Below are 26,722 nucleotides of genomic sequence, written 5' to 3'. Positions count from 1 at the left end.
CTGGACGACAAAACCCGGAATTTTGGGAACTTTGGGAATTAATAGGTAAAATCATTTTTGCCGTCTCAGACTGTGTGTGTTTTTGTAAAATACATATACCTATAGTCTATTTATTTTCAAGAGTCAATGCGCAAGAAATTTGTTTAACGCGTAATCATAACATGCTTTTAAATTTCTGCCCTGTGATTGGTCGTTCGCCGTAAGATCAATCGTTTCATTGAGAACGACCAAGCACAAGGCAGAAATTTAAGAGCACATTTTGATTACGCGTTAAACAATATTCTTGCGCACTGACTCTTGAAAATAAATAGACTATAGACAGAGCCGGTCTTGCGCTTTACCAAAACTCCATCGTGAATTTTGCGGGGCTCTTGGAATTCTTTGTGTAAAATAAACAACTTAAATGTGTCATTTCTATGAAGCAATCTTTAGCGTTTATATTCGTATTACCCAAGTTTATGTGATAGTGTTAAAAACTACATTGCAAAATAATTATTGAAATTTGTGTTATATAAAGCATATTAAAAATTGATGTTAACATATTTTTATCTGGAAACAGTGCTACCATATGAATCGACGAAACGTTTCCAGTGTGACCACCTGGACGGAGGCAAGTGTCACCGGCGGCCGGTCCGGTTTGAAAGATGGCAAGCGTTCGGCTCCAACGGGTGGCGATGGTGACCGCCGGTGTGGTGGGCGTCGGGGGCGCCGTCTACTACTGGCAGATGAGAAACGAGCCTAAAATCTTGACTCCATTCGGCCCGCGAGTGCACGCTTCTTGGACCACCAACTTTAAGCCTTCCACCGTTTGGGACTACAATTGGGACCAGTTCGTATACCGATAGTCTATATTTTGCCCCCACTTGGCCTCATCGTACTCGTCTTCGGGCTCGTCGACTTGCTTGTTTTGTTTTCTTATATGTGTTTTTGAGGTTATGCTCTTTTTGTCTTTCAGCCGCGATCCTAAAAGCTTAGTTAAACCGAGCAAAGGAACGCCCGAAGACGACAATAGATATAACGAAGAGATCGAAGAGAATACGCCGCACAGTGCGAGGCACATATTCTTCATAAGGCACGGACAGTACAATTTGAAAGGAAAGACAGATAATGAACATTATTTGACAGATTTAGGTATGCATTTGCAATCGAATCAGTATTTTTAATTGAATTTAAATTGTGATTTAGTGGATTTTTATGATTTAAAGGCAGACAGCAAGCCGAATTTACTGGAAAGCGCCTCAAAGAGCTCGGAATAACATGGGACAAGATGGAAAAGTCGACTATGACGCGTGCTCAGGAAACAGCTAATCTTATCGCTCAACAATTGGGCTGCGAAGTTCCGACGAGAAGTTGCTCGATGCTAGAAGAGGGCGCTCCGATCCCTCCGGAGCCTCCCATCGGCCATTGGAAACCGGAGCCTTATGTAATATCTAATTCTAAATACTCATTCGTGAGATTAATTAAATTCAATATGGAAATTTAGCGATTGATTACTTTCGCATTTTAGCAGTTTTTCCAAGAAGGAGCTAGAATCGAAGCCGCTTTTAGGAAGCACGTGCATCGCGCTAAGCCATCGCAGATTAAAGACTCTTACACTTTGGTCGTTTGTCACGCCAATGTCATACGCTACTTTGTTTGCAGGTTCATATTGACATTTTTATTATTGACCAAGGTCGCTCTTTCGCGCTGTATTTAATCACAATTTGTTGCTTTCAGAGCTATGCAATTTCCGCCCGAGGCGTGGTTGAGGATATCGTTGAACCATGCTTCGATTACTTGGATTACGGTTCAAGCCAATGGACGTGTGACTCTTCGATGCCTCGGTGACACCGGACACATGGAACCAAAATATATAACTAGTCGCTAAATTGTCTTTTGGTTAAATTTAAATACAGTCAAAGCAATTTTATATAGATCAAATATACAATCGAAGGAATGTATATAGTTTATAAGATTGGAGCATGATTGATTTTATGTCTTCCGCTATGTTTAACGTCATAAAGGATTGTTTACAAATGTTGCAAAATATCATTGATTTTATGTGTATGTTACATTGAATATGAATTCCCCAGTGAAAGCATATCACGCAATAGATTTATAAATTCACCGCTCGAGGTCAGAGAATCTATATTTTGTGAACCTGGTCATAATTATATTATTTAGGGTCAGAATAAAAAGTATAGGCGATCAGAATTAAAATAATGAATGGTAATAATTATATTATTCAGGGTCAGAATAAATATCAAGTGACCAAAACTGTTGGAAAGGTTAGGTGCGAGCGAGCGTTGGTCTGAAATTGAACACCCCATGAATAACTCTTAATGAATCTATTTAATTGTATGTAAGACATGAAGGGATTCCTCTCAAAACTAATACTTTCACGGACGTATACCAGTGAAATCGTATTTTCGTCAGTAATAATGTACATTCACTGGCGAAAGTGTATTCGGAATATGAATTCCCAAAAACGTCAGTGAAAGAATACTTTACTGCTAGTATGAAATCGCTGTAACATATACATTAGTTAGACCTTCAAATAATTTTATAAGTCAAAATATATAATCTAAATGCTCTTTGTGTAATGTATTTTTATTAAGATTTCTTATGAATGTTTTTCAATAATGATGCTTTGATATGTTTTATTTTTAATTTATAAGCTGGTGCTCAACACGTGATAAGATCGTCAATTTCATCTTTTAATTATAGGTTTCCTATCGAGTATTAAAGTAGGTTTACTTAGTGTTTTAAGTTTGATTAATGCTGATTTAGTGAATTTTCAATTTGCAATTTGGGAAATGGAACGATCAACGAATTAAAAATGAACTTCCTAAATTGCCTCAATTATAAAGATAGATTTATCGAATCAAAATGTACGGTATTTTATATTTTGGTATTTTGATTTTGTATATATGTACACTATTATCAGATGTATGTGAGTTTAATTATGAATAAATGTTTTATATGGTAAAAATAAAAAACTTGATTTATACTATATGATTTATTTTAATAAATGTATTGATATGATTTTATTAAGTATACATATTTTCCATAAAGATTGCAAAAATATACAAGCGAACAGTAATGTAGAAATGTGCATAAGTTTTTTAAACGTTGAACAATAATATCATAGATGAGATTATTATGTAGGATTTTTTTAATTCATTTTAATACGTACATATACAACTTGAACAAACTTTGATTCTTAGAAAAATGGACTTAAGCTATTTAAATATTTAAGAATAACACTGTATAACAACATTTTTCCACAAATAAGATGACTCGATTCTTATGTCAAATTGATCGTGATATAATTTATTGTATTTTTTGCAGAACATCGTTTTAAAGATACATTGATGAATAATCATAATACATAGTTCCTTTTTTTACTTTACCATTATATAACAACCAAAATTATAACGGAATAAATAATGACAAATATTTTTTGTAGATTTCTACATTCAACTACTTCATAAACCAATAATTGTAATATAGAGTTTAAAATTAATTAACCTCTTCCCGGTCATGATCAAGTTAACTCGTTGAAATTTTTATTTTGTGAATTCTCATCTAAAAAGCAAATTTTTCGAGAAAATTATCATAGCTTTTTATATTAAAAATTAAATTTGTACAAATATTTTTTAATTTATTTGTATTTCAACCTGACAGGCGTATGCCCAATGCGTTACAACGGGTTACATCTGTATCAACTGGGTAAGTCAATTAGACATGATGAATATTTATAAGTAAGTATTAACCATCAGCGACATCTACTATATTATAAATTATTATGTGTAATATAATTTATAATCAATAGATGTTATTGCAACTGGGGCCGGTTTTTATTAACAGCACAATTTTTTTACATAAATAAAAATGCCGCTGCCAGGCTCGAAACCACAACCTCTTGACTATGATATCTGATATGTTACGGATTGCGCTATTCCATCCTTACTACTGTTTAAATGTTTTACAACGGCTGCATTCTTCATACCGCTGCATAGGAAAAGGTGAATCCGTGCCAGACATTTTTAAGTTATTTTTAAAAAATGCTGTGACTAGTAAGTGGTTAAATGGAAAAATGTTTTTTTAATAGTCCTTTAAACTAGTTTTACAGCCGAATTTCACATATAAATCGAGTTATTTAATCTTTGAGGTAAAAAAATTAAAAATTGCCGTACAGCGTAATTAATATTATAGTAAATTATTAAATTCGATGTGATTGTTCCATTCTATCTATATTTTAATGTTTTGATTGGTATACAAAGATATGTCTCAGAAATATGTAATAATGATAGATTGTCAAATGTATGATTCTTTCTGAAACGTCCTGAATGCGGTTTTCAAGCTCAGTTTGGTCCTTCTAAGAAATCTTCGTTTTCACGCTCATTAGAATTTTCCAGTGTTTATATTATTAGACTCAAACATATAAATTTTGCACCAATTTTCACAACTATTCAAGCCGTTTTTCATAATACTGATTGATTTAAAATATTTGTATTGTAAAATTTTATGTATAAGTGGTCGCAGGTCTTTGCATAACGCTTTTAGTCGCCAAATCGGGCAGCTGATCGATCTCTTCTTCCTCCTCCTCTTCATTCTCGCCTTGATCTTCAGGTTCTCCCAAGGCGTGAACAAATTCTAGAACAAATATTTATATTTTAATTCCACGAAAACAATTCATAAAATACGAAAGGCTTACCGTAAAAGTCTATGCGTCCGTCTCCGTCCACGTCCACTTCTTTGATCATATCCTCGACTACAAAAATAAAAAGATATGTAACAAATTGAATATATTATTTTCATCTCATGTTTACTCTTACTTTCTTCTTCGCTCAAATCTTCACCGAGACATTGCAGGACAGCTCGTAAATCAGAAGCGCAAATGTATCCTCTATTGTGCTTATCGAACACGCGGAAAGCGTCACGCAGTTCGCGTTCTTCTTGAGCCTCGTCGGTGCATTCTTGAGTAGCTCCTATGTTAACCAGGATACCGACGAATTCTTCAAAACTTACGTTACCGTCCCCGTCGCTATCGACTTCTTGCAGCATCTCTTGTAGCTCTTCTCCTCGTGCGAACTGGCCAAGGCTGCGCATCACGCGACCCAACTCTTCTTTGGTGATGCTGCCGTCGCCGTCTTTGTCGAACAGCCTGAACGCCTCGCGGAATTCTATCGAAATCGTAGTGAATCAATCTACGTCAATATTAAACGTATTTGTATGTGCAAACCTTTCATTTGAGTCTTCGATATGCCGAGATGAGCCAAGGCCCTATCGGATGGCTTGGGAGCTGTTGGACGAATGAAACTCATCTGTTTGCCGAACTGACGTCTCCGAGGAGTCTCGGGCGGTTCGGGCGGTTGATTTGGAATCGTCGGAGGTGTCTGCACATCGTTCGCAGGCTGACCTGACCCACGAGTCTAAGCATATATATAGTATTAGAAACGTCAAATTCGAAAAGTCCGCGCTTTGGCGTAAACAGACAAAAACACGACCAAGTCTATATCCGAAATTATTTAATATTTGCTTTAAAGATATTTTATTAATGGATACTAAATATAATTTACCTCCAAAATATAATTGTCTTATTTTAGGAATTAAACAAATATTTTTTTTTTAGTAAAGTTAATAAATAAATAATTTAACTTACGTATGGCCTAACTATGCTAATGGATAAAATATGCTGGATGGAGTTGATAACGAACTTATAAAGATATTTTTATGCTTTTTTTAAATTATACCACATTTACAAATATATGTATTTATTCTTGTTATTTTATTATAATAAAATAAAAGGGAAGTGAAAGAAAAACGAAAAATAATAATTGATAACTAACCAGGTATATGGCTCTATTCTAAGGAACAGTACTTAAAATATTACTTACTATATCACATACATATATGTTTATATATTTTTTTCTGTGTGATTTTCAGGTATCCTAGTGATACTCGAGGAAACTAATACAACTAGCAAATTAATCGAAATGAAAAATAAACAAAGTAAAACATTATTTGTATATTTTCTATCTAAAAGCAAATATTCAGTGGCGGATCAAGCTTTTCGGAGGCCCCAACTACAGCATAAGGTAAACTATTATGTATATGTAAGTATATGTATGTGTACATACATATGTATATAAAAAATTGCAATAATTCTGTAACCTTTTTCGTTTATTCTTAAATTGTAATGTAATTATATCGGAAAAAAACTAATAGATTTTTAAGATCGTATTTAAGTTAAGCGCCTGAAAATTTGTTGAAAACATCGAAAATTAACTATGTGTTGAAAAAAAGACAAAATTGCTTTGTATGGTCATTTTAACGTAAATGCACAAATAGCTCTATCACAAATGTAAATAACCTAGCTGTATAGATTAACAAAATAAATATTTATTACAAATATATGAAAAATAAATATTCATTATATTAAAAATATTCCGAGAACTCAAATGCGCAAATGCGCTACTGAAAATATTTCTGTAAAAAAAGTAAATAGCTTACATTGATCTAAAACATTGTAGATGATAGTCCAAGTTTATTTTTATTATGCATTTAGTTTTCTTATTTTCATTAATTTAAATATTTTTTAAATATGCTTATTTCTCTCCTATAAAATTTTCATTTTTTGATACCCTATGTTTTTAAAAATAAGCCTTTAATTCTAACATAAAAGTATTAAACAATTTTTTCATACTAAATTATTTACTGCGCTTTTGCCAATACCGTTATTATATATCCAACAAATATAAAATATACATACTATAATACCAAACGTTAAAAACTATCAAAGATATGTTTCTCTGTAGATATCTCGTTGTTAAAGGCAAATCATTTTAAACAATATATAAGGATTTGCTTGCAATAGTTTTTTTTAAATAAAGTAATTCAAAATATATATACAACGTTTATAAAATTTGTGTTTTAACACGATTTTATATATTATTTAGGCCTCCTCCCTTCCGCCTGTTTTTTTCAAGCTTGTTATTTTATTAATCGTATTTAAAAATTATAATATAGTACTATAAAAAATAAGCTTACATATTAAATTAAAATAATAAGTTTACACAGTAACGGTGAAGTTTGTAATGAATTGTAAATTTGTGAATCAATTTGCATGCTAATATGACGTTACTGTGTTGCGTAGTACAAAAAATCAATTTATTAGCAAACAATACTATGTTTGCATACAAATTTTATCACAAATTGCGTATTTTTTTACATTAAAAAATAAATATTTTACCATAATTTCTTTTATCTGATTCACCAGAGGTGAACCAGTGAAGAATTGATTCACGGCTGAGAATATTTTTCCGCCTTTCAGGTAATTGGTTGGGATTCAAACCGCCTGTTGGCGGAGCAGAAGAAACTTCTGCTGTCACATTCACTATACCGCCCCAAAAATGTCACTTTCACACAATCCTGAATTAAACAGAAACCACAAAGATTAACGCTATTATTTAGTACAAAGTTTGTATTATTATTATTATTATTATTTCAGGTAAATGATTCAATCGGTTTTATGTAATAGTTTAAAATTAATCTTTGATGAAGATGCAAATTTGTTGGTATACGAAAAATTACGTTAGTCTTTGTGATGAAATTGAAAATTGAACGATAGAATTTTCAGAACGTCCTGAAGGAGCGGCGTACCGTGCTCCACTGGTCAGGGATGCTGTTGAACATTTTCTTTCTCGACCGTCCGGGAAATTGGGTGAAATACAGGGGTTTCACAAAACATTTTTCCTAAATGGTAATATAAATATATACAATAAAATGTTAAACCATGTTTTAGTTTTGGATTAATATATGTTTTATTAATACTATTTGTTAAAATATTTAGAAATATTATCTTATATCATTTTAAAACTATACATTACGCACCAAAAAACGTGTTACGACCAAAATTAAGAAAAGTGTTTAAAATAAAATATAAGGAGACTTGATTGATCTGAAGGTTAAGGTTAAAACAGCTTTTTATAACAATTCACAGAAGTTATGTGCTATTTTTTATGGTTTTATTTTCAGATCGCAAAAAGTTAACACGAATAGCGTTTTTTATGTGTAAAAATGCTGATTGACAGTTCAATGGTTGCCACTGAATTTCAACAAATTCCATAATAGTAGCCGACTGAGACGCTAAATTTCGTGCGCAAGTTGTACAATTGTTGCGTGCAATTGCTGGTCATTTTCAAAGAGCGAGATTAATTGAACTATTTATTTGTTAATTGTCTTTAAGTCGACATGCGTCACATGGTCGATAATAACTATCATATGACCGCAAGACGTAGCACGCTGTTCATTATTTAAAAAAACAGGGTTGCCAGTTTAAAAAATGAAAGTCTTTGCTCGAATATTAGTTATCGTGTTTTATTAGAGTTAAACAAATGTCATACAATCGGTATTGTATCAAGAAAATTTATAATAAATTAATATACGTGACATTTTGAACATCCTGTTTTATGTTACGTGGTGAATGCTGCGTGCGCATCTTCTAGCTCGCGTCACTTTACTACCCCTGTCACTGAAACGGGTTAATAATTATTCGCTTCAATGTAACATTTTTTTCCTTCTTCATTACGAATACGTCTCGCGCAATCAAAATTTTCATTAATAATTAAATCAATAGTAGCAGACAAGGTTTGTGTATATGAAATACATAATAATTCAATATGAAACCAAACGTTTTCCAATTGATAACAATAAAATACTCAAATCCCATTAACGAATGTTAATTGGTGCGGGTTGTTTATTGAATTCTTTATCGTTCACGCATATATTCGTGCGTATATCGATACATTTGTTGTTTTTCCTAATATAGTTCATTTAAAAGAATTTTGATATATTTTATTTCGGAACAGAAATTTGTGAGTTTTAAATGGGTAAAGTTTAATAGAACTAAAGTTTAATCGGAACTTCCACTTTACTTACGTGAAAGTTCAACCCGAACATCAAAAATTTTACCTTGTGATGGCAGGATAATAAATATATTTCCTTGAATATAATTATGTTTTATGAGTTAAGCGAATTCTCCGGGTTGACAATACGACGCTGGTGAGTAACTGTAGAATATTTATTGACGGTTGAATATTATATGAGACAAAAGTTTATTACGGAACCAATGTTTATTACAGTATAAAAGTGTTATGTTTTATCTAACATTTTACATAAAATGTCAGTATACGATTAGAATATCTATAAATTTAAGTTTTTGGGGAATTATTTTTATTATTAATCACCATTTCTTTGTTTCGAAATATGATAGCCAAAAGAGAAAACTTTTATTTTTATCTATTTTTAAATTTTTATGTGTTTGTCAATTAAAAATGAAACGATCAAACTGATAAAGTGTGATATGAATTTTACTTATGAAAAGCAGTCCATTCTTCTCTATTCTAAAATGAAATATTGTTATTTACAGTAGTATACAAAATATAATATAAGATTATTAATTTAGTTTTTTAGTAAATAAGATTTTTATTAAAGTCAATTGCTAAAATTTTTTATTTATTATACAACAATGAAGGTTATACACATATAGTACAATAGCCATAAGTTTATATGTCCAATTATTTTAAGCTAGGTACAAAGCTAAAACCTTGCATACTGATTATATAATTGAATTTATTGACGCGGCTGCTTTAAAGTTTATGGACATGATTGGATTGAATCCGATAAAATTGACCACTATTCACACGCTACGTAGTTTGCCGACATGAAAGAGCTTCACACAATGGTCTGATTTGTGCGAAGGGTTATGGTCTGAATGATTGACCATGAGAGAGGGTCAATCTTCTACTATCATCCAATTACAGGCATTCACCGGTAATTATTAACGAGCCGATAACTACAATGGCGATGCATAAAAGGTCAATTGAAACGTCGTGAGACCGAAACGATGATACTGTGACGACCTTTGGGTACAAAGCCACGGTCCAGACGGGTGGATTGTTATTGCTTTTTAATCGGACTCTTATCCGAATAACTTTAAAGATAAGAATAATGTTATTTTGGTTACCACGGAGGCCAATGTCAACACTTTTACTTGTCAGGGTAAAAGTAGAGACTGACTGAAACTGACCTTTTCCTTTTCGGCAAAAAACAAAATCTGTTCAAATAGGGATATTTTATGTTTATGTTACGTCTATACAGAATTGTAAATGGAAAGCTATCATGACAATCATAATCAATTAAATCAGCTTTATAATTGGTATAAATAACGGCAGTTGATGTTGATGCAGCATAGATAAATTGCTTTATACATAGAAAACCGCATGTTTAGTTGTCACTTGTTTCAATCTTATCAGCATTTATTAGTTTTACTGATTCTCACTCCAGATTATTTTATAAATATTTATATATATATTTGCTTGTTCACTGTTATTAATTTACCTATGTTGTTTCTGAACTTTTTTCAGAATCGGCTAAGCATTTTATCGAAAAAGAATAGCATTACTTTTCCCCAAATGATGAATTTACGTGCCAAGTCAATAAACTTATACTCCATGGTTGACTACGGTTTTTCTTGTAGAAAAATGATTACGTGTCTTGTCTAACTCAATAAAAAGAAACAAAATTATGTCTAACTCAATAAAAAAAAGCAACTTCATACAATATGAAGTTTAAGAAGTATATTTTATCCGAAACTGAATACACACCAATGCTTAGTTTTCCCCCTAAACAAAATGTTCGGTCTCTAGTTAATAGTAAATATAATATAATTATTCGTAAATGTAGAAACATAATCTTTCAATTTATTTGATATGTTAATATTTGAAAGCCTCTGTTTTAGTAGCGCATTGCAGTATTTGCATTTAATTGAAATTTCGCATGAGAGAATATGTGTGGTATGAAAAAACATGACACACTACTAATGAGCTACGTTTTTGTTATCATGCACACATTTGATATAAAAACTGATGATAGGATTTAACTGACTATTTTGTAGATATGAAATAATTTTCTGATTCGTAATGTACATAATTAAGTGTATTATTGAGTTATAGTAATATATTTAGCACATATTTATTTATGTATAATAAAATACATGAATGATGAATCGTTTTATTTAAATTTAAACTTAACTAAAACGTGTTTTATTCGTAAATTAATTAATTAAATTATTCCACTCACTATTAATGAAAATACAATCCATATTATGTAATTATTTATGGCCGACGTCTTGAACTGTTAAGACGTTTGGAGATGTCAAAATTTTAATTAAAAATGCGCCGCTTGTAAGTGTAATTATCATTTGAGTTTATAATTCTTAATTAAAAGTTATGTTGTGGATTGATTTATAGCCACAAAATGATTATCTTCAAATTAAACTGTGAAAAGTCTTTTATAAAACTGTCAAAATCATAAAATGGCGTAATTAATAACTATTCAGTTTAGCCAAACATATTCGGCCTTAATATAACTACATATTGACCATTAAAATAAATTTTATTTTATTTAATACTACAATAATATTTTTATTTTTTATTCAATTCGTGACTTTTGGCACGATTGCAATTTTTACTAACGTCGCATCTTGAGTCCCCTTACCTTACGTCGAATACTAGATAATAAATGAAAGACATAACAATAGTTACGAAAATAAAACAGAAATCCCATATCGTGTCTCGTGGCCATAATTAAACTGAAATTTACGCAAAAATGGATATTTGGAAATACATACGAAAATTATATAATATAAATATTGCTAAATTTCTTATTAATGACATTTTTTATAAACCGATAATCACAGGAAAGTTTTTAAAGTAACTTTCAGTCGCTGCAACGATAATGATATTATTACTGGCATAGTAACATTTTATAATATTAATTTTTTAATAAACGTTTGAAATTGTACGTAGTTTCAACCTCTTTTGCTGATTTTTTTTTGATCATCTTTATAATGTATCATTACAATAAAAAAATGGATATATTAACATTGATTTTTATAACTTTTAATAATAAACTAAAAGCTTAAACGGAAAAACCTTTTTTAATTTTTAAAAATTCGGAACTTTTTATTTTATGATCTGAGTCATAAGGTGTATATTTTTTAAAGAAATAATCAGGTATTCTTTAAACTTTTACTTAAAATTCGCGTATCAATTGATGTTTTTCTTTTCTTTTATAAGATAATACCGACATTTATTACTAGCTGTAATAAATGTCGATGGTTTTTAAATTATTGTTAAAAGCAAAGTAACGGCTAAGTGGATGTAATTAGTTTGATAAATTGTGTAGGGTGACCACATTAAACAATATTACGATATTGCGCTCGTAAAAAGCTCGTTGCGCGGCTCAACATATTTTACTTTTAAAATTGAATAAATCATTGGGCTTACATTTTCGTATTTTAGATTATTTGTTTTAAAAGCCCGCATTTAAATTTGTTTATTTATTTAAAAATTTTACTCGGGGGACCTTTTTAAGCTTCTATGATCGACTGAAAACGTTATAGAGGAACAGGCATTTTTTCTTAAAAAAAAAAAGACATTTATATTTTCTTAAAATAATATCATACTATATCTGCTATATTTGTTAGTGTTTTTTCAAATCCACAGACAAAATTTATTTTATTCTTGCGGCTAGTACCAGATTAACTTAATAAAATTTGGTAATACTTAAATCTTTTAAAATCTAATTTTAATAATCTACATTTAAATATATTGAAGTTATAAGCGGAAAATATTGAAATTCACACAATCCAGTTCCTTGGCACTTTACCAACTCACATACGTAAATACATATGTATATGTATTGTATTATACATAAAAACATTATTAATTAACCATATCAATTAATCAGCAACGAATTTGAATAATTTTATATGATTTTATTCACAGAAGCAATGCATTTTTTATTCATTAATAAATATATAAATATACATTTGTACACACGTGTTGATATATCCATATATATATTTATTAATTAGTAATAAATATCTATGTTTAATACATTTTATTTGAGCCAATTTATAGGATTTATTAGTTATAAGTCACAAATTTTCGCATTAAGCGGCAAACAGCTCATCTGCATTTTTTCTGAATAAGTATAACATGCTGATTACCATGTCTGTTGATTATTTAACTTCACTTTTGTGTAAAAAAACTTTAAAATACCACTTTGCTACTATCATTCTGATATCATATGGGGTTTATATTTATTTTGGAAAATATTAGCGTCCCCTATAGTTAAGCAAATGCAGGTTTTATGTACGTGATAAATTGACGCAATACTAGTGATCTAATCACATTCGGTTTCGCGTATTGTCTTTGAATAACTATGCCATCACCTGAATCAGTGTCGTAAAACAGAGATACATATTAATATTTTTAGTTTAATTATTTGACTAGTATTAAAATTAAAATTTTAAATTAATTAATTTTTTAAATTAAAATTTAGCACATACATATCTATTATTATTCTTAGATTATTTTTATTTGTTCTTTATTCAGAAGTATTTGTTTATTTATCTTAATTGGCGAGTCTGATTTATTGGATCATCGCCCTGGGTCTGTTATCTCTTATGTACCAGCTGGTGATTTATAAATATTGTTTTCGATGCTTTGTATAGGATTTCTCCAGTGATTTGATCTACGGGCTGATTTATACTTGTGGACATTCTACAATTTAATTTGTCTAGAAGTCGCCAAGTTAAAAGTCTTCTGAATTGTAGATTGTAATACAAATACATTTTGAAAATGAAAATATGTAAGCAGAATCAAGTTAGAATCTAGTTGAAAAAATTACTTTCCTAGCTATTTAATGAAACCAGTTTTAATTCAAAAATATTTGCTATATCGTGACACCAAACACGTGTACGTGACACAAAAAATTATAACATTATTTATACTGGATATAAAAAACATGTTTAAACAAGTGAAAAATAAATATTTTTATTGATATCGATACCTACTATTTTTTTCATTATATACAACAGAGAAAAATATTAACTGAAAAATTTTTGAACGCTATTCATAACTATATTATTATTATATAATGAAAAAAGAGAAAAGTTTCCTTTTAATGAAGTCTTTTAAGACAAAAAAATATTTTTGCTACTTTGGTTACCGATCGCCGGAGTGGTCACAAGGACAGTTTCTCTTAAGGAGTAAACACATTTTGAGGGTAGGGTTTGAGGTCCAAGAAGTGATGCAATTGGCTGGCAAACATCCTCATCTGCGATTCCAACCGCCAGAGCTGTCTCGAACTAGTATTATAAAATATGTGACACAGATAGAAGAGACGAGCCAAGAGACTGCATCGACACGAGAGACAGCATCATCACAAGAACACATTACGACAGATCACAGCTACTCCACTGAAATACAGCCGACAATAATACAACTCTACACGGCAGCGAAGACTCCAACTTATAAGACCTGCCATTTCTCTATATACGTGTTAATTTATTTATGTTTATTAAATAAACTGTTACCAGTTTCTCCTTTCAAGTGTATTAAATATTGTCATAAATTTTAAAATTCGTAATGCAGTGTATTCGAATTTTCTAATTGTATTTTATATTTTAGTGTTTTATTTTCTCATAACCGTATAGGTTTGTTCATTGGATGAAGTCAGATTCATTTTTGTTTACCTTATTCTCAAGATAGGTGCATTGTCGAATTCGTGCTTTATTGTGTTTATTTATAAAAACATAACGGTAGGAGAAATAAATTAGATCTACATATATCGGCAGTATATACGCCCCGTTAAGTTTACATTTTTTTACCTTAATAAAAACAAACATTCAAGAATCTTAACGAAACCACATTCCAATCAGAAACGGGGCAAAAGAGATTTTATTCACAAACGTTTGCGAGTAGAGTCCCGTTATGATATTGACGCACGGTCACCGCTCTTCTTTGGTAGGGGTTGCGTTTCACGTTTGCATTGACGCGCGTACACGACCATTTCTGTTCGGCTCGCCGGCTTGAGTTCTCTCCTCTCCTCTCGACGCAGCACAAACCTTCTACGATGGACGCCTTCCTGTGCAAGAAGTACAAGCTAGCCAAGTCGGACAACTTCGACGAATTCATGAAGACCCTCGGTGAGTAATCGACCGCATAAGCATTCCGTACGCATTTCGTTCACCGGGCATAACCTAAAAAGGACGCCGGCCGGTACTTGACGCACACACATTCTTATAAATATGAATCGAATTGGATTTTAGCTACTTTTTGTTTATATGTGGCGTTTCCCGGTGTGATTAATACCTACGCCATATCTTGGCCATAGTCATTAATTTACACTTTTTATTTAAAAAAATATGGTTGATTATGACCATGTAATGTCCATGAACTTGTGTAAATCATATGGTTTTAAAATATTTTTTATTTTTAAATTTATTTATGCTTAGATTATGATCATATATAATCCACTAAAAAATTGTTCTATTTTTGGTCTTCTTCATCGTCGGACAAAACTCCCGCAGCATCTCTAAATGAACAAAAATTTCTGAGATGCCCCATTTTTAGTGTTCTTTGATATTTTCAAAAGTTGATCACTTTATTCTGCTTATATTATATATTACAATTTCAATATCGGATTTTAAAAATACGAGAATTCCGATATTGCTTTTTTAGGTTGCGCTAAAAGTAAAAATATAAAAACTTCCCGGCAAAGACTATTGTCTTTGCCGGGAAGTTTTTAGTGTTTTAGTTTTAACTTTTTAGTTTTCTAGTTTTTCGTACATAAAATGTGTAAAGATATTTCAATATTAAAACATTTGCCATTTTTATATCATATAACATTTTTGACTATTTTTCTTTCAGATTTTTTCAATTTACTTTCTGACCTTTTTACTTTTTTCTCTAAAATTTCTCTACGAAGTTACGAATTTCGTAAAATTTAAATAGCCACCAGATTGAAACAAGATGGCGAATCGAACTTAGCCGAGATATTTATGAATTAATTTTAGCAAAGTTTTTAAAAATATTATTAAAACTACGGCAGTTATTTTATCCTCAAAAAACGGTATAACCGGTGTGTTTTTAATAATTTTAAGCATTTTATAGCTATTTTGGTACTTGTTAAAAATAACGACGCCATGCTCAGAAACCAATGGTTATGAACCCCTCCGTTGCGGCTTAACCCCAACGGTTACGAAAGCACTAAAATCGCTTTGCTACAAAAATACGTTTTAAAATTTAAAACTTAGTTTATTCGTGGTTTACTTATTTTAATAAATATATATATTTGAAAAAGTACGATGGGGATTTATGCAGAAAAACCTTGTTGGCCGCGCTCTTGATCTTGTCGATTTTAAATCTATTTATTTTATATTATAAAATCAAACAGATACATGTCTGCTTACTGTATGTCGGTTTAAATATTTTTTATCATGTTTGTGGAATAAATACGCGCACAGCGAAATAAAGCTATGTTTTAATTTTAAAAACGTATTTATGTAGCAAAACGTTGTTGGCCGCTTACGTAGCTGTTAGGATCAAACCGCAGCAAAGGTTTCTGAGCGTGGCGCCAATATTCTTAACAAGTACCGTTTTTTTCTAATATTTTTTTAGGTAGATTTTAAGTAGATTTCTTAAGAATAACTACATATTTTCAACGAAATTAAGGATTTTCTTATAGCCGTTATTTTGAAACAATATGGTGTATCTCGTTGGCTTAGTATAGTATAGTTTAATGGAAATCTGATTAAAACTACGGCAGTTGTTGTGGCCACTGAAGCCGTAACAAATTTTTATTCCCATTTTGTCTGAGAGTATATTACATGTGAGTTTAGAAGAAACTGCAACTGATCTTTTTTTGTGACATGAAGATTTTCTTAGTAGTATTTCGTAATTTACTTAAAATATTAGTAATAAAACTCCAGCAATTGACCACAGCAATAAATTTTTAGTTATATTTTTTTCCCACACATGTTTGTCGTTTACCTGTTGGTTGCCGAAATCCGTTTCATTGTTTTTTTTTCTATTTTGGCCAAAATTGCGTTATAGTCATCATCGAATAAATAATTGGATACAGTTTTAATACGTTATGTGGTTTATTCTTATAAATAAATAATTTCTTATATTGTTCCATTATTGTATTATTTATCAAAGTCAAAATAAACTATAAATATTGTCAACTTTCACAAATAGCTTACACGCCGGTTAGAGATAAGAATTCGTCATGATGATAAGATATAGTATATATGACAATTTCTAAGATTAAGTAAGGCTTGAAAAATTATGGTTACCATACTTTATCTTTTCTACTTCTATCTTGCCGAATTTTCACTTGTCGCTATTTTTTTTATCTATCTATTATTTCAAATGACTTAAAATCACGATTATTAATTGTATAAATGTTATGTTTCGTAAAGTTTTAATATACCAATATAAAACTTTGGTGTGATTCTTATAACGTATATAGATTTTAGCATATAGAATAGCAAGGATAAAAAAAATCAACGAAATCAGCAAAGCGGAAGTATGACCTAAGACGGAAGTCGCCCACAGTACATTCATCATCGTCCACGGGATCCGACGAATGACGGCAGGTCCTGGCCGTCTGTTCATTTAAACGAGCATTATTGTCACCATTAGTCTTCGGTGATTGACTCGAATTGAATCAACCACTTTCTACAGATTGAATTTAGTGACCGTTTTGAATGCGACCCGCTGAAAGCGAGACCTCGTTAATTCGATTTTTTAGATTGTCCAATTGATGGACATCAATTATTCGAAGCTTTGTTGCTTTTTGTTAAGGTTGTATTATATTTTAGTGCTTTTGAACTTCTAGTTTCATTAATTTATTTGGAGATCTGTTTAATCAATCGATGATCTAATCTAACCAAAAAATAAAAATCATCTTGTTACACAAAAAATGGACCTTGAAACTTTTTCATCGATTTCTTGTACAATGATAATCCGGTTCTTGATTCCATTAGGGTTTTCAATAGTTTCGTCCTTGAAATGTGTATAATTCATTTTTTTTATTGTAATTAACAATTTAAATGTCAGTGTCCTATGAATAACTGTTACTATTATAAGCTCTATTTTTTTACTTAAACAAGTGATGTTATCATTTTCGACAAACGACATTTTAATAATGAAGCCTTATGTGAATATAATTGCAGTCATTGTGGTTATACACATGGCTTTTACCATGACCTCGTTTTATGTTGTATCTAAATTTAATTTTTTTTTGAATAAAGTATAATTATATTGTAAAAATGCTACTAATCTCTAAGCATGGTTTACAATCTAATTTTTTTCTAAGAATATGGAGAAAAGAATAAATAAAACACTTTTTTTTAATAAATAAAGCAGTGTTAATTTTAGAAATATATATTAAATTTAAATATACACGTAGAGCAAGGCAAGGATCATAATAAATAAAACATAAAATAATAGTCGAAGAGACGATAATAATCTCGAGAGCAAAAAAAAAAATACCGCTTTGCGTTTTTGTGGAAGCGTGTGAAATAGTTATTCTTAAACTGGACACGGACCTTACGCTTTCCTCTAGTTGTCATGATATAATAATGCCCTTCGTGAGTAAAATATATGATATCTACTTAATTTAATTAAACGGTTAGCAAATGAAGTGTTTAGTTATATTTTGACTAAATGTAGGTATTTTAACATAGAACGATAATATGCATTACTAGATAAAAAATAACAAGGCTAAACTTGAATTCATACAATATTCTTACAAAACATTTAAATACATATGTAATGAAAAAAACCCGCAATGATTTACTGACCGCTTATGACAAAGCTAATAATCAATCTAAAAATAATATTCTAAAATATGTGATGACCGACATAATCAATAAAAACAAAGCAATAAATAAAAATATTCAGTTGAATAATGATCTAACAAAAAGCGAATATGTGAATATGATGTTCGAGATTTAGAGCGCAAAGCGTAAATTTATGAGTGTCAGAATCATTTTCTTTAGTCAGTATTTATTCAGTTCAGTGCTTATTACAGTTCATGGCTCAGTATGTATATTACATATGATCTGTATTTTAACCTCAAGGTCATTTTTATGTTGACAGATGGTCATGGACATTATCAAGGTGTTTCAGGGACAACTTATTGGTTGTGTTCGCAACATTGTCAGACGTGAATACAACAAGCAAAGCGTACAATTAAATAGCTTCGTTGAGTTTTTCATGGGGTGTTCAATGTTCTGACCAATATTTAAAATTAATCCACATAAGCCATATGACTAATCTGCTCACCTTGAATAATTTATCAGTAAATCAATTATTTTCATATTACTACGTGCAAAGGTAAATTTTTTTATCTTGGCTTCATGATAAATTATGTACTGTTTGATTTCACTATCTGAAGTTGAGTTTATTTATCTTGATGTCACTTTATTAACACCGGCTGGCGATAGCCAGAGATTAAAATAGGACATGCATTTGCCCTTAATAAGACCATACTTGAAATATGAACATGAACATGGGTAACGCACATGTGCGTCTTTTGGGTTATTATAAGTACATATTATAGAAGCTTTAGCCATTTGATACCTCGGTCATAAAAATATTTTATTTAAAAATCCTAAAAAATAAAATATATCAATATGTTTATGACTAATTAAAAAAATGCCTCCCCCCCCCCCACCCGAAGTACAATACATAAATATTTATGCATTGACATTTCGGCATTTATGATTTTCTCAATATATTCGTATGCCATCATACTTAATATAGAAGTATGACACAGATATAGGTTTGTAATCGATAAGACAGAGGACAGCGGCGCTCATCTGAAACAACATAATTGAAATTCCACCACGCATGTGTATGTATGTGTTAGGGTATAATATATACGCCCGTCCTGTTGAGTTCTTGGGGTTGTTAGACTTTTGTGCGCAGCCATATCGATTCTTTAGTGCCACCACCAGCCCTCCGTTACCCGCCCCCACTGCGAACACACCCCTGGGCGTTTTGCGAACCTCCCCCATTATAAGTTGCAATTTATTGACAATGTTTAGAGTTAACGACGTCATGTAACGGCGATTCACTGCAATTGAGTGAAGACACTCAATTGCGGTGAATCGTCGACTTACTGTTTAATTAGATAGGATCATATTTTTGTATAAGTTCACATATAAAGAATGCTTATTAAAATTACAGAGGATAAAAATAATAATTAAAAATATAATCATAGATGTATATAATAAAAATAGAAACAGTAAATATTACATTAGTAAAATCTCATTAATGAGATCGTTGATTTACAAAGATTTGGCAATATTTTTCGAGTCTAAAGCCGTAATACATTTTCACCAGTAGATACATATTTCTACTAGCGAAAATATTATTATCTGATAGGCGTTAGTGAAATTATATGCTAATCTAAAATGTTGATGAAACTCAATTTGACAATTGCGAAACCTAAATTTGCTGTTCAAGCCCAAACCTATCGTACACGAATTATCCAAACCCAACCTGACCTAATTAAAGTTTTAAAACTATAGTTAGTTTTAATGATAAAAATATGATAGCTATTCTTACCGATATTACTACGGACTTTTGACGTAAGAGTATTAGTCAAAGAATATTAAAACCGAATTTTAGTCAATAGGAAGGCGCAGAAAAAATTATCACTTCTCAGAAGTCAAAAATTCACGTCAAAAGCAATAAAAAATTTTAATTGTATTAATGAAACATATGGTTTAATGCATCCATGCGTAACATATCAATTAATAATTTTATTCACATTTATAGATATTAAAATGCTTAACTAATTTGATTTAACTGTTACTGCTTGACTGTGGCTCAAATATGAAAGAAGAAAGAGGTTTCTTAGAATCAAAACCGTATATAAATATATGATTTATAACATTTTCCATCGATAAGTCGTATTTTATCTTTTTCTTGAAAGTAGTTTTTATCTGGTTCCGAGAAGCAGTTTGGTGTTACATGGTCGCCAATACATCAACCACTGAATTACGCATTGTTTAAATAATTTGACCAATACAATCGCTCTCCTTCTCATTTTACAAAAGCCACACTTCTAATAATACACGTAATAATTATAGTATTTAATATATCGCGTGTACAAAATACACAATTTACAGGTGCACAAATTGCCTGTTGTGTAAGTAAACTCTTTTTCATACCATGCACTTTGTTCAAGCGGTATCATTACTCCTGTCTACATTCGTATTATATTCCATTACAGTATTACACAATGGACTTTAATAAGCGCCGAAATTGGTGTAAAAAAATGTAATGTATGCTGATTTTGCGTTTACGTGATTCAGTGTCAATTTTGAAACTGTCGACAATGGATCGATTTTTGGCCATGAAGTATAAGCTGAAGTCCAGCGTGTATTTCGAAGAGTTTATGAAGGCACACGGTGAGTTGCGGTTTATTGGATTTCGATTAGTTCTTTGAATTTTACATGTGATACTCAGGGTCTAAAGTTTCCAAAGTTGTTGTTTATGTAATAATCTTACCATTATTGATTCGTTTCGCTTTGCGAACGTAATTGGAATAAGTATGGTATCGCATCAGAATAAATAGACCGTTTATATCTACAATTTGAATAGCAACATCCTATACACTTTATGTAAATAAACTGTGATTAGTTCGAGAGAGACATTCTTATCATATTTACATACTATTGAACCCAACTCCTTATATACATAATATAAACAATACTACTTAAATGGGATGGCTATATATCCTCATGGTCTTAGAGTGCAACTGAGCAATATTTATATTAGGGTTCGAATGAATAACTAAAGAGTAATTATGCAAAATCTTATTTAGATCGAGGTGAATGATTTTATAAAGAGCATTTATATATAATATTTGATTTTACAACAGTTGCGAAATGACTATTGTCATACAAATTAAATGATTTACATATAATTTATTCGTTTTTCTCACAATTTGAACATTAACATATTTAATAAATATGGAAATCTGAAACATGTAACACGACTATCAATCAGCGATTGTTCTAAGCGACACGAAGGTAAACTTTCGTTTCTAGTTTGTTCGCAGTGAAATCGCACAAACTGCAGGTTTCTCGGATGCTGAGGTTTCCTTCTAATCTCGTTAAACCGATGCGATTAAATTTCTCGAGGTAACTTTCGCAATGATTGGATTTCGAATGAGTCACGTTGTATCAAATGTGGTTTACGCTATGGAATGTCATTTTCCTGCTATACTCGACTAGTAATTGAATTTAAAAGTAAATTAAATCAAACATAGGTTACTAAATATTTCTACGATATATGAAAATATTTTTTAATTGTATAATCCAAATATGTATATGGTTTTTTTATCTTATATAATTTTATATCATGGCTTCTGTGAGTATAATGTGCATTGAAGACAATTTCGACTAATGCACCTATGCGTAACATATCATTTTTATTCACCCTTATAAATATTTAAATGCTTGACCAATTTGATTTAACTGTTACTGCTTGACTGTGCCTCAATTCTGAAAGAGGGAAGAGGTTTCTCAGAATCAAAACCTCATAGAAATACAGTAGACTCCCAATAACACGGTAAATTGGGAACGTACTATTTGGATGACTATACTATTAGGATATCTCACCACACGTCTCTGATTACGTATTGCAAAAAAAATGTATTTTTTAGGCCCCCAACTACACGCACCCAAATAGCACGTCCCCAATTTACCGTGTTATTATGGGGTCTACTGTATATGATTTATAACATTTTCCATCAATAAGTCGTATTTTCTCTTATTCTTTTTTTGCAGTTTGGTGTTATATGGTCACCAAAACATTAATCACTGATTAAAAGTAAATTGAATTAAACACAATATGTTACTGAATTTTTTACAAGTAATATTAATATCGCCCGTCTTTTTTATAAATCATCATTTTTATAAATCATCATTTTTAACACACAAAAGTCATATTTGTAAAAAATGTTTTTGTCTTTGGATCTTAATTTAATTAATGAAATTATTTAAAGCTTCAAAAACAATAAATATTTGTAACAATTAAGTTGATAAAATACAGTTGTAGCATATACATTATATTTAAACAGTTATTGAATTATATAAAATTCTATAAAAAAATATTGAATTACATTATGTGAGAATTGAATAAAGCATATCTCAACCAAATTTTGACCAATAGGAGAACGTAAAAAACAATTATCCCTTCTCAGAAGTAAAAAATTCACGTCAAAAGCAATAAAATCGTGTCACCGCCGTCGCAGTGGGAACGCTCGTTACCGAGCGTTCTCAGAATCAGAGATGTCATTTAATTTTTTTACAGAAGGGGGGAGGGCAAAAGTTGTACAGTCAATGATCGTTTTTTTTAATATTTCGATTTCATTACAAATGCATTTTTCTTTGGAAATGTCTCCACCTGCGCCTACCCCCCCCCCCTCCCTCAAATGACGTCCCTGAGTTATTGATTTGAGTTCTTAAATTTTTTTAGTTCAATTCGAATTGTCACTACACAAATTTATCCTCAAGATTGGTAGCTTTATTACGCTACTAAGAAATTTGGATTCACCAATACTATGCATTGGTAATCCTGCTTATCCTTTCAATGCATTTTTTGTTTCAAGCATCTACAAATCGCATATGCTAATTTTTAAATAAATGTGACAAAATTAATTTGAAAGACGAATGCTTCTCTCATGGTTAATTTAAAGTCTCAATGCCACGATAAAAGCATCGAAAATGTATATGTACTGACAGATGAATATAATTCAATATTTATATTAATAAATATTTTCGTAATTAAGTAGTTCTAATTTAGGAACACATCTAGTAGAATCTTTCCTTTTACTGATAACAATTATACCTCTAAAACGGATGTAAAGGATTCATTAATATAGGTTATACAAAAAAAATCATGATAGACATCTGACGATTTAGCTTATATATATAACATTTTTTGACAATCATTTTATCATATGTCAGCGTCAATTGCGTTTGCTAACACATTTTGATGTGCCAGTAATTTTTTCATCAACATATGGTCGATAATTTAATATAACATGCATATACATATGTGTTGATAATGTGAAACGCAATTGAAACTAACTTGATATTTATGACTGCTTTTAAAATTTGTACAAACATAATACATATATCTTGCGAAGTTTTAATGGACTTTGCAAATTTATTTACTTTTAAAGACCCTTAAAAGTTTAAGCTTTAACTGGCACAAGTTAGGACTTATTCGAACTTAAATAAATGTTATACTCACAGTTAAATCACTGGACATAATTCGCAACGTCAGCTTACCGCCCAAGAAGTAAAAACACTGATGACGAGTCCAAAATTTTTTTAATGTAAAAGACTACAAGGTCATAAAACCAGTTTTATGTAATGTACATGTAGTCTGTTTACCTATTCATTAGCGCTAAGTGCACTGATGTCTCGATAAAGTGATAATGTTATCGATAATGTTAATGTTTTTTCAGGCGTGGGTTTGGTGACCCGGAAGATGGGTAACACCCTTTCTCCCACAGTTGACTTGAAGAAAGAAGGAGACACATACACCTTTGGAAGTTACTCGTCGTTCAAAAATACCATCATCAGCTTCAAACTCGGAGAGGAGTTCGATGAGGAGACCGCCGATGGACGTAAAGTATGTTACGATTTAAAATATTCATGTTTCCATCAGATTTATAATGTTATCTTCAAATAGGTGAAATCCGTGTGCTCAATTGAAGGCAACGTATTGAAGCAAATTCAAAACGGAGACGGAAAGACGACTGTCATCGATCGCGAGTTCAAAGAAGATGAACTCATAGCGGTTAGTTTAGAAAGATTATTATTTGATATATTATCTTTATTCATTGTGATCTTTTATTATTTCAGATTATGAAAGTGGATGATATCACTTGCACCAGAATCTACAAAGCCGTCTAAGGGAATGTAAATAAAAGTTGCGTCGATTCAGCCTAGTCAACGAATTATCCATCGACTTAACATTTCCATTTGAGCTTTGTTAATTACTATCATATATGGGTACAAAAGTAATTTTGTATATTTTTTATATTCAAACTATGATACTTGTACGAAGTAAATAAAAGTATGCAGTTATTGTGTATGTGTATGTTTAGTAAATATTTCGCATTGTGTGTTATCGCACAAATTTTCCTAAACACGGATCAATGTAATCGCATTATATTTTCGTTTTATGAATGTTAAAGACTGGCTATAATTAAATTAAAAGAAAATAAATGGATAACATAACTATTGCTTATTTTTGTATTACTTTATTTACCTGACAAAAAAATATTCACCTATACAATATCTAAAATGTTATAGCTTATACAATATGAATTACATAATACAATATAAAATACTGGTATATAATGCAAGGTAATTAATTTCTTGACTCAAACTTTACAGTACAATTTTAGTCATAATTGTGTGAATCAAAATAAAAAAATCATTGATTATAAAAAAGCAGAAAGACAAAACATCTTGTGAGAACCATTTTCTGAAATCACATACAATTTGTGCAATTAGTATAGATATGTGTTATTCTCGAAGCCTTGTATGTGTTGATAGTCTTCAAGTGGTATCCGAAAATCAGGTTGAATTCTTAGATTTCGTATTTTGCAGCCGAACCATGTTTGAGGTAAAGTAGAAAGCGGCTGCTCTTTTAGTCTACTTAGGGTCCTATTACACAGCATAGTTGAGTTCAATTTCTGAGTTGTAGAAATTTCAGTGGAAGTGTCATTAGTATGCTATGTTTATATGTCTGGCCAACACGATTCTTTGGGGCAGAAACATACTATGTTATTATCTGGTACTTATCTTGTAAGCATGCTCTTTGCTAAGATGACCAGACATCCTACTAAAACTTTTTTCCTTGAACAAAAATTTCTTAAATGAACTATTTTGAGATCTCGTAACAATTTCTTCTCCTGAAATTGTTACGGGATCAAAATTTGGAGATAATCTTTAAATAAAAAAAATCGAAGTGCCTCTTCATTTTAGTTACCGCAGCAATTTGTCATTCTCAAATAAAAATTTCTGAGATGAGATTTGATCCCGTAACAATTTCACGAGAAGAAATTGTTACGGGATCAAAATTTGGAGATAACCTTTAAATAAAAAAAATTCAAAGTGCCTCTTCTTTTTAGCTACCGCAGCAATTTGTCATTCTCAAATAAAAATTTCTGAGATGAGATTTGAACAAAATTAAAAATTTCCATTATCGAATTTTTATTTTTGGTGTCCACCTTTGATATTTTAAAAATCTGGTCACATTATCTTTTCATGGTGGTCATAATTCAAACAGCTGGAAATTTGGCAACGCTCTCGGACATACTGGTTTCTGGTTCTGTACTGGTTCCGCGCCGCTAGAAGCAAAGTACGCCATGCACTGCTGGAGGCTACACCCTCGCGCTTCGTGGAGCCCTAGAAGCAGAGCCAGCGTCCCCACAGACAAATACTGCCATCGGATAGTTGAGATTACGCGCGTCAAGCTGTCATCAGATAGTCTAGGCCCGTGCCACCTGTCGCCGCTTTTCGCCATACCATACATCACGACTTTGTTACCTTTGTACCTCCAGCATTTAATTATTTTTCTTTTCCAAACCAGATTCACCAACCTTATCGTGTGTAGAGCAGCAACACCAAGGTCCCCCTTTTCTCTTCCTAGTTGAATTTCGCAATTATAAATATCTAGAGGGTTATTGTGTGGGGGGGGGGGGCATTTATGTATTTATATATATATAGGTTTTATTATAGCCAAAACTTGGTGGCACTCTAGTAACACTGACGTGACGT

At 31.1% G+C, this 26,722-nt stretch overlaps 3 protein-coding genes across 7 annotated transcripts; 2 read left to right on the top strand and 1 right to left on the bottom strand.

The window, feature by feature from the left end:
• Window positions 1-589: 589 nt before the first annotated feature.
• Pgam5 (Phosphoglycerate mutase 5) lies at window positions 590-2,992 on the top strand. Of its 2 annotated transcripts, none has more exons than XM_088191335.1 (5): window positions 590-829; window positions 956-1,131; window positions 1,206-1,423; window positions 1,511-1,641; window positions 1,717-2,992. In XM_088191335.1, exons 1-5 carry the CDS (start codon window positions 645-647, stop codon window positions 1,865-1,867), a joined length of 861 nt encoding a protein of 286 aa, XP_088047461.1. In that variant the 5' UTR covers window positions 590-644; the 3' UTR covers window positions 1,868-2,992. The 2 variants fall into 2 exon arrangements, with proteins under 2 accessions (XP_088047461.1, XP_088047460.1); XM_088191334.1 differs by having other exon boundaries at window positions 1,508-1,641.
• On the bottom strand, window positions 2,984-24,336 carry LOC148232469 (neo-calmodulin-like). Of its 2 annotated transcripts, XM_088191337.1 has the most exons (6): window positions 7,579-7,662; window positions 7,238-7,416; window positions 5,228-5,417; window positions 4,821-5,168; window positions 4,700-4,756; window positions 2,984-4,638 (listed from the first exon to the last, which is right to left on the bottom strand). In XM_088191337.1, the coding sequence occupies exons 2-6, from the start codon at window positions 7,238-7,240 to the stop codon at window positions 4,508-4,510; spliced, it is 729 nt and encodes a 242-aa protein (XP_088047463.1). In that variant the 5' UTR covers window positions 7,241-7,416; window positions 7,579-7,662; the 3' UTR covers window positions 2,984-4,507. The 2 variants fall into 2 exon arrangements, with proteins under 2 accessions (XP_088047463.1, XP_088047462.1); XM_088191336.1 differs by lacking the exons at window positions 7,238-7,416; window positions 7,579-7,662 and adding an exon at window positions 24,180-24,336.
• fabp (fatty acid binding protein) lies at window positions 14,906-25,184 on the top strand. Of its 3 annotated transcripts, XM_088191341.1 has the most exons (5): window positions 21,003-21,063; window positions 21,148-21,325; window positions 24,397-24,563; window positions 24,624-24,731; window positions 24,797-25,184. In XM_088191341.1, exons 2-5 carry the CDS (start codon window positions 21,202-21,204, stop codon window positions 24,845-24,847), a joined length of 450 nt encoding a protein of 149 aa, XP_088047467.1. In that variant the 5' UTR covers window positions 21,003-21,063; window positions 21,148-21,201; the 3' UTR covers window positions 24,848-25,184. The 3 variants fall into 3 exon arrangements, with proteins under 3 accessions (XP_088047466.1, XP_088047467.1, XP_088047465.1); XM_088191340.1 differs by lacking the exons at window positions 21,003-21,063; window positions 21,148-21,325 and adding an exon at window positions 14,906-15,043; XM_088191339.1 differs by lacking the exon at window positions 21,003-21,063 and having other exon boundaries at window positions 21,213-21,325.
• The last annotated feature ends 1,538 nt before the right edge of the window (window positions 25,185-26,722 follow it).

The sequence above is a fragment of the Plectrocnemia conspersa genome, unplaced genomic scaffold (assembly GCF_051122295.1).
Source record: "Plectrocnemia conspersa isolate PC_06_02 unplaced genomic scaffold, ASM5112229v1 ptg000009l, whole genome shotgun sequence".
Taxonomy (NCBI): Eukaryota; Metazoa; Arthropoda; class Insecta; order Trichoptera; family Polycentropodidae; genus Plectrocnemia; species Plectrocnemia conspersa.
The sequence above is the reverse complement of the archived record's forward strand: the minus strand, read 5'-3'. Positions and strand labels throughout refer to the sequence as shown.

What these genes read in the sequence shown, in the direction of transcription:
- Pgam5 (XM_088191334.1), top strand. Translation starts at nt 645, where the DNA reads ATGGCAAGCGTTCGGCTCCAACGGGTGGCGATGGTGACCGCCGGTGTG. An exon ending in ACATTATTTGACAGATTTAG is followed by an intron (nt 1,132 to 1,205) that starts GTATGCATTTGC and finishes TATGATTTAAAG; the next exon opens with GCAGACAGCAAGCCGAATTT. An exon ending in ATACGCTACTTTGTTTGCAG is followed by an intron (nt 1,642 to 1,716) that starts GTTCATATTGAC and finishes TGTTGCTTTCAG; the next exon opens with AGCTATGCAATTTCCGCCCG.
- fabp (XM_088191341.1), top strand. Translation starts at nt 21,202, where the DNA reads ATGCTGATTTTGCGTTTACGTGATTCAGTGTCAATTTTGAAACTGTCG. An exon ending in AGAGTTTATGAAGGCACACG is followed by an intron (nt 21,326 to 24,396) that starts GTGAGTTGCGGT and finishes ATGTTTTTTCAG; the next exon opens with GCGTGGGTTTGGTGACCCGG. An exon ending in AGACCGCCGATGGACGTAAA is followed by an intron (nt 24,564 to 24,623) that starts GTATGTTACGAT and finishes ATCTTCAAATAG; the next exon opens with GTGAAATCCGTGTGCTCAAT.
- LOC148232469 (XM_088191336.1), bottom strand. An exon ending in AGATTTGAGCGAAGAAGAAA is followed by an intron (nt 4,757 to 4,820) that starts GTAAGAGTAAAC and finishes TTATTTTTGTAG; the next exon opens with TCGAGGATATGATCAAAGAA. An exon ending in CGGACGCATAGACTTTTACG is followed by an intron (nt 4,639 to 4,699) that starts GTAAGCCTTTCG and finishes TATTTGTTCTAG; the next exon opens with AATTTGTTCACGCCTTGGGA.